This window comes from Mytilus californianus, unplaced genomic scaffold, assembly GCF_021869535.1.
Source record: "Mytilus californianus isolate M0D057914Y unplaced genomic scaffold, xbMytCali1.0.p SCAF_10, whole genome shotgun sequence".
In the NCBI taxonomy this organism is placed as follows: domain Eukaryota; kingdom Metazoa; phylum Mollusca; class Bivalvia; order Mytilida; family Mytilidae; genus Mytilus; species Mytilus californianus.
Window position 1 is genome coordinate 8,212,035 of NW_026262582.1, and position 14,729 is coordinate 8,226,763.

At 30.0% G+C, this 14,729-nt stretch overlaps 1 protein-coding gene across 1 annotated transcript in view; it reads right to left on the reverse strand.

The window, feature by feature from the left end:
• Positions 1–14,729, reverse strand: part of LOC127717552 (uncharacterized) — an 89,073-nt gene that overhangs the window by 38,135 nt on the left and 36,209 nt on the right. The window contains exons 6-13 of the mRNA XM_052223235.1: positions 12,809–12,931; positions 10,909–11,184; positions 10,172–10,276; positions 7,767–7,889; positions 6,985–7,134; positions 4,505–4,636; positions 3,248–3,343; positions 1,824–1,916 (exon numbers count right to left, since the gene is read on the reverse strand). Coding sequence (XP_052079195.1) covers positions 1,824–1,916; positions 3,248–3,343; positions 4,505–4,636; positions 6,985–7,134; positions 7,767–7,889; positions 10,172–10,276; positions 10,909–11,184; positions 12,809–12,931 — 1,098 coding nt within the window. The remainder of the gene's footprint in view (positions 1–1,823; positions 1,917–3,247; positions 3,344–4,504; positions 4,637–6,984; positions 7,135–7,766; positions 7,890–10,171; positions 10,277–10,908; positions 11,185–12,808; positions 12,932–14,729) is intronic.

Here is a 14,729-nt window from a genome sequence, read left to right on the forward strand (position 1 = left end):
TTAATCTACCTTGCTTCCAATCTTTTCACTTCTGATAGTTTTTCATGGAGAATATTCTTCAGTTCTTTATTTTCTTTGTGTATTGATTATTTTTCTTTGTTGCTGATTTCAAGGCTAGAATTTATATTTCAAATTAACATTAGAATAATGTTTCTTGATATATAAATACAAATTGAATGAAAGCTGTATCTTCAGGAAATACTTTCAAATTCCTGATTCTTCTTGAGATCTCTATTTGACTTCTAGAGGTCTATATTTCCCTTCTTGAGATATTTATTTCCCATCTTGAGATCTCTGTTTGACATCTTAAGATTTCTTTTAACTTCTTGAGATCTCTATTTGACTTCTTGAGATCACTCTTTGACTCCTTCAGTTCTATATTTCCTTTGATGAGTTCTATATTTCTCTTCTTGAGATCTTTATTTGACTTTTTGAGACCTATATGTCTCTTCTTGAGATCTATATTTCTCTTTTTGAGATCTGAATTTGACTTTTTGAGATCTATATTTGTCTTCTTGAGATCTATTTTTCCCTTCTTGAGATCTATATTCGACTTCTTGAATAAAATGTTCCTTAACCAAGTACATGTAATTGATTGTACAATCAGCCATTTTGCTATACAAATACAGTTTCACAAAAAACTTATTTCAGATAATTGCATATGAAAGTATTTGGGTCAATGAAATAGATCCCCAACCACAAAAATATCCAAAGACATATAGACAATATCATTTGCATACTATACAAATGTTCTACTTTGAACTTATGATAATGTTCAAATTATGGTTTTTGTCATGGTTCCTTTACATCATCTTAAAGGTCCCTATCCTCATGCTATTTTTTTTTTTGAGAATCAAAGGCATTATCAACAAGTTGATTAACTGAACATTTAAGGGCAAGTGTTAATCTATTTAATAAATGACAAAACAGGCAAAAAAAACTGCAAAAGCATAGCTGTTCTTCATGCTTCTAAAGCTAATACTAAGACATTTAATATTTTCCAATTCTAGATTCTTGATTTTTCAGAAATCCAATCTCAATCAAAATCAGCTGATAGACCTATCTTTATACATAAAAAGATTTATCTAAAACAAGATAATTATCAAATTAAAGAAGTTAACATTGATAATTTACTTCTTATTTAATTCTGAGTTTTTAAAATCCAGCTTCTGCACTTGTCTTCTTATGACCTCTAACTCCTGCGACCTTTTTAATGAAACAAAACATCAATGAAGAATGTTTTGAAAGAGAAAAATGAATGAATGAAATGTACATATTCAAGTGTAAAAGATAAAAACAACAAAAATAAAAAAAAAAAAAAAAAAAAAACAATTTCTAGGACCTGGACAAGATTAATTTCAAACCAAATTCTTATATGATCGTTAGGTCAAAGTTAAAAGTCATATATTTGTCAAGAAAGTTTGTGAACTGTGATACATGCCCAAAATAAAAACATCTAAGCAACATAGTTTTGGCCAAGGCATATAAAAACAATAAAAAGTGTAAACAATAGATTGAGTTCTAGCTTAAAGATTTGTACATTAATTTCTCATCATTAGAGTGAATTAAGGATTAAATTATCTCATGTTAAAATCAGTATCTTCACAAATAAATGTATCTGTTACAAATATTTTAACATCAAATGTCAATAATTGAAATAAAAATACATAATTTGTCTTGACATGTAAATTGCTAAATTTGTAAAACCATATTTTTGTAAAAGAATCCAATATCTATATAAAATGATAAAATAAAAGTAGAAGTCCAAATTAGCCTGGTGACAGATTTTATGTATCAAATGTATCAAAAGTTGTTATAATTACCTCTGATTTAATTCTGAATTTTTCTGCTGCAGATTTTCAACTTTTTTTATAAGAACTTCTGAAGTTTCCTTTGAATCTACTAATTCATGAAACCTTTTAGGAAAAGTAACAATGATAAGAAAATGAATGCTTTCCTATATAAAAGAATATTAATACAACTCTTGCAATATTCCAAATCCTTCACATTAAAAATTAAAATTAAAATCAAAATTAACCGATAAAAAACATTACTTTTTCACACATACTAGAAATCACAAAATTAATCACTTTAAAATCAGTTTTCAATATTTAAACACAAAAATTATCCCCTGCAGAAATTATTGTAAACAGTCTTTACTTGTTTTTGTGTATTGTCTTTTTGATCGAATTAAGCCATTTTAATTGATATTTTATTGTGTGTCTTTTTATGTTGCAATGTAATACCACTGTTTCAGGTTAGGGTGAAGGTTGGCGCCTGTTAAAACGTTTAAACCCGCTGCATTTTTATGCACCTGTCCTAAGCCAGGAGCCTGTTGTTCAATGGTTGTCTTTTGTTGGTGTGGTTCATAAGTGTTTCTCGTTTCTCGTTTTTTATATAGATTAGACCGTTGGTTTTTCTTTTTGAATTGTTTACACTAGTCTTTGGCCCTTTATAGCTTGCTGTTCGGTGTGAGCCAAGGCTCCGTGTTAAAGGCCGTACTTTGACCTATAATTGTTTACTTATTACACATTGTGACTTGGATGGATAGTTGTCTCATTGGCACTCATACCACATCTTATTATTTATATCTAAAACTCTTCCAATGTAATAGGGACAAACATTTTCAACAGTCAAAAGAAATTTGAAAAACTTGTAAAGTCCTTTGTAATTTAAACCCACTATTAAACATGGAATATAAATCTCCCAGTTGATACGATAGATGATAGCTTGTGTTTTCAATCGTGATTTCCTTGATTGAGGGTTTCTGCTTACAAGGAGTCCCCAACGGTAAAGTTAAAGTCATTCCTTGAAAATTTTTGCAGATGCTATTGCAAGTTGTTGACGATTATGGTATATAAGTTTCACAGATGACAATGGATATGTTCAAATTGTAACCACAATCCCGTTCTGTTTTCCTCAAATGTGACATCACAGAAAAAAAATTTAGCCCCCAATTTGTACTAACATGAGGAACATGATAGATGTCACATATGTCGCAAGATCTGCCAACCCCTCTTGAGCACCTGAGATCAACCCTAGTATTTTTGGGGGGATTTATGTTGCTCATTCCATAGTTTTCTATTTTGTGTTTTTTAGACTGTTGTGTTTATTTCGATTTTTTTTGCCATGGCTTTGTCAGTCTGTCTTCAACCTTTGAATTTGAATATCCTTTTGGTATTTTCTGGTTCTCTTTTAAAGCTGATAAAATTCATGTTAAATTCAAGTTCAACAGGCATGCAATTACCTTGATTTCAATTTGTTTAGTTCTTTTAGTTTGTCGTGCAGAAGTTTTTCACATTCTTTGCCTAAAGAAGCCTGTTCTTCATTGTTTGAAGCTAACCTAGAGGGAAAAATATATAAAAAAAAGATAAAAACACATGATGAACTTCTAAAACAATTTAAATTATATCACAAAATACAATCTATTTTCATCTCTGTTTGAAGCATCCAAACAAAAGGCGCCCAAAAGACTAAATCCCTCATATGGTACAAATATGTCATTTTAATATTTATTTTGACATTCATTGCAATCAGTTATGTTTGTTTATTCATGTTATTTGAAAATCTAATTTTATTTGGTGACATTTTTTGTTAATCTTGTATTGATGATCTGTTTACAGTTTAAAGCAATCTATTTTATATATTTTAATATAATTGGCAAAATAATAAAACGCAAGGCTCCTATCAAAAAATGAAATAAGAGGTAAACACTTGAAAATTAGTCAAAGTCTCGTACAGGTATTGAATGGATTTTGTCATGTTGGCATTATTCTTTCAAATTTGCTGAAAAAAGGACATTTCTGGGACAATAATTCGAATAATTGGGTTGCCCAATTTTTCTGAAAATTTCATAGCAGATAGATTGACCTAATGATCATTTTACTTGTTTCAGATTTGCTCTAACTGCTTCTATATTTAAATATAAACAAAAAACTTTAATGTACTCCTATATTTTATTGATACCAAAAGTGGCCATGAGTGTTGATGGATCAAAATCCTTGACACAATTTTAAACTATATTCCCTAAGGCGCATTTCGGCGAAGTTTGATAACAATTGGCCCAATAGTTTCAGAGGAGAAGATTATTTTAAAAGTTTACAACAAAGGATAATGGAAACCAACAATGGACACCCACCACATACCCCGAGTGATGACCAAAGCTCCCATGACCTTTTAGGCCAGTTGAGCTAAAACAAATTCCAGCTTTTATTCTACAATCCAATCAACAGTGCAATTTAATCCAAGTATACTAAAGCTAGTGCATATGTGAAAATGAACTCAAATCTGATGGTTTAAGTCCCATAACTCTGAAAAGATAAAACGAAAAATTTTCAGTATTAATATTCAAAAAAGAGCTTTCTTTGAACACATTAAATATTCGATACAAGTTTAAATAAAATAGCATTCTCTTGCTTTTGTACAGCATTTGAATAGACAGAGAGACTGACATACAATGGTACACCATAATACGTCCTTTATACAACGGGCATATAAAAATTACCTCAGCTTGTTTTCTAAATCGTTCTTTTCCTTATATATCTCTCTTTTTTCTTGTTTCTGATCTTCAATTGTTTCATTTTGCTTTCGCATCTGTCTCTCAGCTTCGTGCAATTTAGAAATGGCAATTCTACACCTATGAAATTAGAACATTATGTAAAACAGTTGAATATGTAACAGCTTACCTTAAGTATGTAACAGTACATGTATTTGTTAAGAAAGCTCATACAGTGCAAGATTTATGTTGAAACTTGAGGCTAAAAATGTGGCTTTTCCCACACCTCTGTGATTACGTCAGATCCCGATTTCTCAAAATATGTCAATACGATATTGTCTGGATCATTTTGATGAGAATAAAAAACAAAACACATGGGACTTCAACAGTATAACTTTATGAAGGTTGCTTCGTCAGGATAACTATAAGTTTGTAAAAAGAACTTTATAGTGAACTCTAAGATGCAGTAAGGTGAGAGTTTTTGCTCCATGTTGAAGGCTTCATTGTGACCTTGATATGAAGAACAGCAATAAAAGCACTGTTCCGTTTCTTTTAGTGGTTTTTGCTGTGCATGTACAGATTTTGCGTCATAGATGGATACCCCATATCCTTTCTTTTCTATTTGTATGTTGACATTTGCATGATTAATTTGTGATCATGGTGATAGTATGGAACGCCACAGCTGTCTTATGTGGTACTCTGATATTACGTTATGTTATTTTATTATTACTTAATGATATTTTGTCTTTACATAATATGGTTTTGATATTACGTAATGATTTTATAATATAACTCAATATGGAATAGTCATTACTTAATGATATTTCGATATTACATGATATGGTTTCGTATTGACTTGATATAGTTTTGTCATTACTTAATATGGTTTTGTCAATACTCGATGTGGTTTCACAATTATTTAATGTGGTTGTGTCATTAGGCAATATGGTTTTGACCTTTCTTGATGTGTATGTGGCTAAACGTAATGTAGTTGTTTAATTATATGATGTGGTTTTGATTTCGTAATGATGATTTGCTAATTCTTTATATGGCTTTAACATTACATAATGGTGTTTCAAAATTTGACGATTTCACACTACCTGATGTGTTCGTTCAATTAATTGATGTGGTTCTGTCATTCTTTGATGTGGTTATCACATTACTTGATGAGGTAAAACTACGTGACCATTTGGGAAAAACTAGTTCTATTTTAAACCGATTTCCATATGTTTAATGTTTTTCGGATGAGTGTCGCTATCCATTGAGTTAAAGTTCCATTCGAGAAAAAGTGGACGGGATTGTGATTACAGATATCACAAAGACTTGGTCAATGTTACATAGCTTTAGGTTTTGAGAGATAAAGTACATCTCGACATGGGAATTGTACATGCTTCTTACTATATACTGTTCATTACATTAAATATAAATATCTTTGAAACCTATCTAGACTTGAGGTGATTTTGACCCTAACATACTATACAGACACTTAACTATGGTTGACGACCTTTTTTCTACCACTTGATGTCTTTAGATTTTAGTGTTGTTGGGTTATGCAGTTTGTCCTTTCATTGGTATTATTAGAATAAAGTTGTATGTCTTGATTTTTAACAGAACCAGTTCATTCTTCATGTGTATGTTAATTCAATCTTAAGTCTTAATTTGTTTTGGCAGACTGGTACTTAATTTCTTTATCTTTAAATCACATTTCTTTTCACTATGATAATTCCAAATATAGTAAACATTACCCTTTTTCAAGATCTTTAATTTGTTTCTTCAAATTAGAAATGTTCCTTGCAGAGTCATCAAACTGTTTCAGTTTTGAATTTAGGCTTCTTCATACAGAAATAAATTTCACAACTGCCATTACACTTTTCATTATAATTTGATGCTACTAACATGATCAATATTAACATTTTGTCACCATTACCATTTATAGGGTGAGGGGTAGTGTTATAAACACATTCAAATTTTCAAGAAAAATAATAAGAATTTGAATACCTGTTTCATGGGGATCGAATAAATAGTACCTAACACAGAACAAATGGTGGTTTGTTGGGGAGTAGCTTTCTTCAGTGAAAATCATACTTTTCTTTTTTCAATGTTACCAGGTACTTCTCATAATAAAATTAAAGTATCTGAATAGCAATGCATTTGTTTACTCATATTGAAATGGATTAACATTTGAGATCATTTGTTTAGTAGTTTATTACATCATACAATGTATGTAATTTTGCTATTTTATTATTTTATTGACATCTACTGTTCAGAAATGTTTACACGCATTATTCATGTTATTATCGCAATTATTCAATAATGGACATGATGGACAAACATGTGAGATTATATATTGCTATTATTGATAAGAAATTCTGCTTACAAATTATGCTATTAATATTCAAATTGCAAGTTTTTATTTTTGCGATTATATCACGTTGCAATTTTTGCAATAATAAAACATCCCAACAGTAGCTTAATTTATTGATACTTACTGTAACTCATTGTCCAGTTCAATATTTTCTTCTTGAAGTTCATTACGCTCATCTTCCAGTGCCTTCTTTTGATGTTTGCATGTTTCAAGATCTTTCTTATTTTGCATAGCTTCATAAGTACTATACTGATTAGGCTTTTCTCCTGTTAACCTAATAAATAATTAAAAAAATAAGACACATCTGTGCACTAAAATGAAATTCCATTGGTACAATTTCACATAATTTATTAATACATATTAATCAATAATCCATGTTTTGGACTCAATTTCAACCTCTGTTTTAAGGAACAATGCATTATTTCTTATACAAAATAGTAATTTCTTTCTTCAGTTTATCATTATCATCCTTATATTTGGTGAAAATATTATCAGAGCTCGTTCTATCTGATGTTTTATTTTTGTACCTATAAAATAAGATATAATGCCTATCATCACGGGTAAACAAAAATAAGGAATGAATAAAAGGGGATGTGTGGTTAACATCACAACATACATGAACCACAATAGACATCTAGAGGTCATTAAACAATAATAAACAATGGACCAGCAACCACCCAATTGCTAATTACCTCATGTAGTAGACATGGTGGGTTATAAGTCATGTATGATGACAAAATATGTGACATTATACCTGGCCCCATTTAGTTACATTGAAAAACATACATAGACATCCATAGACATTCTGAAAAAAAAAACAGAACAGTAATATTGTTCATTAATATTTACTTACTACGTTTACCCTGCAAAAGTTCGGTTGCAACAAAAGCAAAGACAAATACTTACCTTTTGTCTAGGTTATCAAACTCCCTCTTTACTCCTTCTAATTCATGTAATGATTCTTTTAATTGCTCATTTTCAGTTTTTGTGTTTTGAAGAAATAGGATACTGGCTTCCAGTTTTCTTAATCTGTAATAATAAAAAAAACCAGACAGTTAATGTTTCCTTCATCAACCTGCATGAAACTATTCTAAATAAAAGAACAGAGTTCCAATGTACCTCGCGTTGCACATATTTTATCTAACCAAGGTGCAAGGGCAATACCTAAAAAAAAGAGCGCTAACAATGCAATTTTCAATATAATCAATATTTACCAGGGGTATAAGTCTTTTAAAAATAATTAATCAGCACTGATTTTTGAACTCGTCAAAGACATTGGTGATATAAACCTATAATATAAATTTCATAAAAATCTGGCAAGAATTGTGTGCACATGAGAGTGCTCAAAAGGCAATTTTCCATATAATTAATATTTCCAAGGGGCATAACTCTTTTAAAAAAAATTGATCGGCACTGATTTACGAACTCGTCCAAGACATTGGTGATATAATACTATAAAATAAGTTTCATAAAGATCTGACAAGAATTGAACACATGAGAGCGCTAACGACGCAAATTTCCATATAATTAATATTTCCAAGGGGTATAAATAAAAATAAGAAGATTTGGTATGAGTGCCAATGAGACAACTCTCCATCCAAGTCACAATGTGTAAAAAGTAACCAATTATAGGTCAAAGTATAAGTCTTTTAAAAATAATTGATCAGCACTGATTTTCAAACTTGTCCAAGACATTGCTGATATAAACCTATGATATAAGTTTCATAAAAATCTGGCAAGAATTGTACACGTGAAAGTGCTAACAAGACTGGACGGACGGATGCACGGACGCCCGTTATTTCTATGTCAACCGCAAAGCGTTGCGCGGGAGACGACAAAGACATCAGCTCATTTAGGTGGCTCTTTTCTTTTTTCTCAGTGAATTACAAAATTATATGCCAAATACGTGTATCAGAACAACATCTGAAAAGATGGTTGAAAATAGTTGAGATGTATCACTTTACTGGCAAAAAATCTCTTGCTGTTTATAAATTAATAAAACCAAGGGCAACAATTAGATAAAAAACAGATCTACTACAAAGGAACTCATATGTAGTATATTCACTCAACACATGTTATAACATGAAACTATATTCTAAAACCCTGTTCAATATTTATTGGATTTCTATAAGAAATAAGTTTTCGGCTTGTTTGTGTTTGTTTGATGATTTTCGAGTAATAATGACAGCAATTTTTAATTAAAACTATTTAAGAGAATCATTATCTCAAAATTAAAGTTCAAGTCAAGGTAAACAGACACACACTGTAATTAGATCTTTAAATATTGTTTTTATTGGTATAGATATTGATTTTGTTATCAGTAAATTAAAACAAAACCAATACTATTGTTATATACAAATACATATGTACATTCACGGTTCTACAATCTGTCGATACCTGTGTTTTGGCATTGCACAAAGTCATGTATTTCTCTGACTGTTAATGACGTCTTTACACTAAATCCATTAGATGTTGGATGTTTGCTGTTTGATACTATAGTCTTAGATATACATGATATTTATTAGTTGTTATTGGCTTTGAAATAGCTGTCAGTAACTAAGAGTATTCTCAGATCTGTACTTATTGTCTTTTTTGTTGTGGGGATGTATAAATACCATACCACGTCCAGTCTGTGTTTTTGTGCCTTGTTTTTCTGCTTTGTATCGGTCTGATGAGTTAGGCCCTTTTAAACTGATTTTTATAGTTTGTTCATATGTTGTACTGTTACACCACTGTCCCAGGTAAGGAGGAGAAATGGGCGCCCGCTAACATTTTTAACCCCTCCACACTCTGTATGTGCCTGTCCCAAGTCAGTAGCCTGTTATAATTCAGTGGTTGTCGTTTGTCGCTGTATATCATGTTTGTATTTCGTTCATTGTTTGTTACATAAATGAGGCCGTTAGTTTTCTCGTTTGAATTGTTTTACATTTGTCATTTGGAGCCTTTTATAGCTGACTATGCGGTATGGGTTTTGCTTATTGTTGAAGGCCGTACAGTGACCTATAGTTGGTATGTCATTTGGTCTCTAGGGTAGAGTTTTGTCATTAGCAATTATACCACATCTTCTTTTTTTATATAGACAACAGATAAATAGGAATATATCAAACTAGGTTAAAAAAACATTAAATAAAATCTTAAATCAAAACTTTAATTTCAGAAGTAAAGGTCTTGGTGTGTTTCTAATAAAAATGAAATATATTCTTTCTCAAAACTACTGTAAAAAGATAGATTATTATAATCAGTAAGACAACTAGCTTAAATGCCCTAATAGAATTTTCCTCTAGTGTTAGTACTGTTAAATTCGTACATACCTAACTTCTGAATCTTTAAGCTCATTTGATTTTTCTCGTAAATTGTCTTGCAATTTATCGTGATCTCTTTTTAATTTCTTATCATCTTCCTTACTTTTATTCAACCTGAAATATTACACTATCCACTTTCATTAAAATAAAAGTTGATGCAGTATAAATATTGTTATCTAATAACAATGTTTTTCCATGGATTTTGTTTTACTTGTAAAATTGTATTGCATGAATACAAAAAATCAAGGATTAATTAAAAATGGTATGCACTGGTATTTTGTACAAATGTAGAAAAATGTAGAAAAAAATATATGTTAAATCACATTTTTAGTTTAAAATAGATATTATGACTGAAATTTCAAGTTAACTTTATTGTACCAGCTACCCATGAAATAGGTTACAGCTTATATTGTATTATGAAAACTTACATTTTTTAATTCAAAAGGTCAATTATGAAAGACCTCTTTGTATCTGAATAGCATTTTTCATGTCATTAGTTTTTATCATGGCGCAATAATTGTACCCGTAGTATTGAGTATTCTGATTACCAACCTTTACAACACTGGTCATCCTATTTATTCAAAAAAGGTATGTCCAAAACGTTTAATTGTTACGGAATCTAACAATACTCTCATATACTGGTATCAGTCATTCAACAAAATTTCAAAAGAGATTGCAAAATAAAAATGTTACCAATAGTAGGTCCTGAGAGTATTTAAAAACAGACGAAAAAAGTTCAAACTTACATATCTTCAAGTTTAATCTTATCATTTTCCAGTGAAAAGATTTTTCCTCTCAACAGTTCTCTGTCTTTATCTAATTGTCTGTTTTGCCGAAGAAGATTATCTATTGTCCCGTGTGAGGAATCCTGTTGATGAACTTGCTCATTTTTGAAACGATTCAAATCACTCTGGATATGATCCAATTTAGCTCTAAAATTAACCTTTTCTTGCTCTAAGCAGGTCTTTTCCTGTTGTAGACTTTTAATTGTCCTTTCAGAAGCAATCTTTCCTGTTTCGTATCTGATGATGAAAATGTTAAGTTTCTTACATCTGCAGTATATTTGTGTTTTGTCAAGATATTTTCAAATACACTAGTCTTATATTATGTTCCTATATCTATATGTGTTGTCAAGTTATCTTATGATGCATTAATATCATAGTACAGATGTAATGGAAAAGAATGAATGATTTATTCTTGGTTGCTTAAAGTCCAGTGGTAAATATTTAATGCATGTTCAGGACGAGAACAAATTAACAAAAAAAAAAACAATAGGTAGGTCTTGTAGTAGAGGTCGTCCGGGATGAAGGTCAGGAAAATTTGGACTACCAATGAATAACGAGGATACATTGGATAGGGACAGAAATTTTGCCTTACAACAGTCCACCTACAGACCCGTCAAAGAGTTGTTGCAAGGGTTTGAACGTACAAAAAGAGTGTGGCGCTCTCTCTAGACAAGGCATCAGATTTAAGATCATAATTCTGACTGGACTTGGCTACGTGGTTGTACATCCTGCACACCCAAACAGATGCCTCACTTTGGCAAGGTTTTACTTCCGGTTGTAAGAACACTTAGTGACCATATTTCTATTTCCCAGTCACCCTTGCTGGTTGGAAAAGAATGAATGTTGTATATTATTATATTGGTAGCAATATACTGCTTTGATTTTACAGTCAAATAAAAACAAATAATTTCACTCCTCTGATGTCATACAATAGGTGTCACGACGTTGACAACGACAGTGAATTAGTACAATATGAGAATGTGCAGAACAATTTTAAGATATAGTTTCTTGCATTTTCTTCTGTACTTACATCAAAAGTCAATGCAATATATAGAATAACTTATCCAAGAATTCCAATATCAAAAAATATTCACCTTGTGACCAAATAAGAGTTATAATTCACACATGTGCTAGTAGCATTCAGAAATACAAGTTTTGTTTTCGTCATTCATTGAATAGTTTTCAAGTTTTGAATTCTAAGTTATTCTATAACTAATTCAAGACACCTACACGTAGACTCGATAAAATCCAAAGCAATAAACATGAAGCTTTTATTGTTATGCACATCAAAGTCACGTTTAGCCTTCACCAGTCTTGTAAAAAATAATCAATTAATACTAAAGCTTCAGCAAATCTATAAAGAAATATGTCAACTTTAACATAATCTCTTCCAAGTTATGTACTAGTACTTTGAATTTTTTTTAGAAATAATTGCCCAGTTTAAAATGCAATACTTTTAAAATTTATTAAACAAAAACTTTTTAATTATTCCAAAGCTATAATTCTTGTACTCGTTTTTTGTTTTTACAAGTTTCATTATATTTCAAACTGTACTTGTACAATATATGGAACATGACCCAAAATAAAAATAATAATGTCCAACTACCTCACTTACAAATTCTAAAAAATCTGAATCAATTTCATTTTTGAAATTGACATCCACTAATTAAAAACATCAAAATTCACTGTCAAATTCAATATCTTTCAAAGCGATCACGACTGGCAAATTTAAATGTTAAATCTATTTACTTTAATAAAAGTTTTTATTAAAAATATTTTCATTTATTTTATGGATTATACAGCCATTAAATAACAGAAAATTTAGATTTAATGTACATTCCTTATGATTATAAATCCTTACTTTTCTGAAAGATCACTATATTCTTGTTTTATTTTTTCTATTCTGTCCAATGCCACTGTGAGTTCAGATTTTAAGCTAATATTGTCTTTCTCAGTATCTGATTTACCTCCAACTGAAGTGTAACTGAAATAGATCAATTAAATGTAGAACAGTTGATTCTCATTTATTAGTTTACAGACATTTCTTTAAAATAAGATCAATAAACATAACGCTTCCTGGAGCCTGATTTGCTATGCAGGCATGTTTAAAAAAAGTTTGAAATTCTCTGTGAAAAGTTCTATTATTATGATATTTAACAATTTCTTTGTTTCGGCAAATTATTTGACCAGTGTGTAACTGTTGGTGTGCGTTCGTGGTGTTATAAAATGTAAATTAAAAAATCAATTGATAGACGAGTGAAATTCATATTAGAGGTAGATAATCTTTTTTCATATCATTGATTTTTCTGTATCATTAATTGATCTCCCTTTTATAGTTTACTTTATAATAACGGAAGAAAAAATATTAGAAAAAAACAAATGAAAATACACTTGCATGTTAGAACAATAATATAGGGTTCAATGAAACAATGTTTAGAACACATCAATTACCAAATATGATTTTCATAGAATATTTCACATAGAAACAAACTTTCTTTTTACTAAATGTGATTATTTTTAGGTGTTTGATTTTTTATGAAAGAGAGAGAAAAGTCAAATTGGAATTAGATAGTAAGAATATTATTATAAAAATCTACATGCGTTCTACTAGCAGGAACCTTATTCTGCAATAGGCTGAAGATAACACATCAAATAAGATCAGTTTGAAAGTAAATTTTAGTAGAAATTGACCCATTGGTATAATGAAAAGGCAACACTCTAAAATAAGCACAGAAATTTTGGAGAAATTACTGAATAACAGAAGTTTATTTTATCTTTTTGACGTATTTACTAAAATGATTAATCAAACTGTGACCCTTTATATATTATTATACAGAATGGATTTTTGCTCATTGTTGAAGGGTGAACGGGAATTTGTCACATCAGGTCTTAATGGATAGTTATCTCAATAGTAAGCAAATATACTACATATCATTTTTTTTTATTGACATACATTTATTTTATACCAGAAACTCCAATAATTTTTACCAATAATCTGTTAAACATTTCACAAAGGTTTTTCTGAACATTTTTATATCACCTATCCTGAAAGTGGCTGAAGTAAACTTCTTAAAATTTGTGACAAGCCCTACTCACCTTGTTGTGTAAATGTGGAATCTTAATAACTTAAAAGCATTCATTGAAATGGAAATGTTTTAAACCTTAAGGCTTTTTTTTCATTCTAGTATATTAAAACATTTGAAACTTAATGCTTACATAAAAGAATGTCACTTTAAGACATAATTGTAAACAAAAAAACGGACAAAAATAATGTATATTAATCAAATCACTCGAAGGCGGATAGTGGAAAGAATTTTGAGATAATCATATTCAAATCTAATTTGTTGTATAGGTTTTCCAAAAGAAGATGGGAGTTCCTTTGACAACCAATTGTACGAATGTATATTGAAATTTGCGGATATTTTTCAGCTCTTCAGAAAAATTTATTCAATATTGTTTGCAAGAAAAATGATTGTGTCCATTAAATGCAATCTAGATTTGTTTGATAGTATTAAAGTTAATCTGTCGCATATGATTATAGATATATTTCTCCACTTGTTTCCCATACTTAAACAGATCTCAACCCTAACAGCGATAATAAAACTTATGGACCAAAGACCAAGAGCTAAGTGTTTATTTGTGAAAACACAATGTAATATTTTACCATGCTTATGTAGTCATGATGGAACGTTGTAAATGCAACTATAAGAGGATTGTCACTTAAAGAATCAGTCCTTACCCAAGATATTTTACTGAATAGGTTTCACATTTATATGATAATC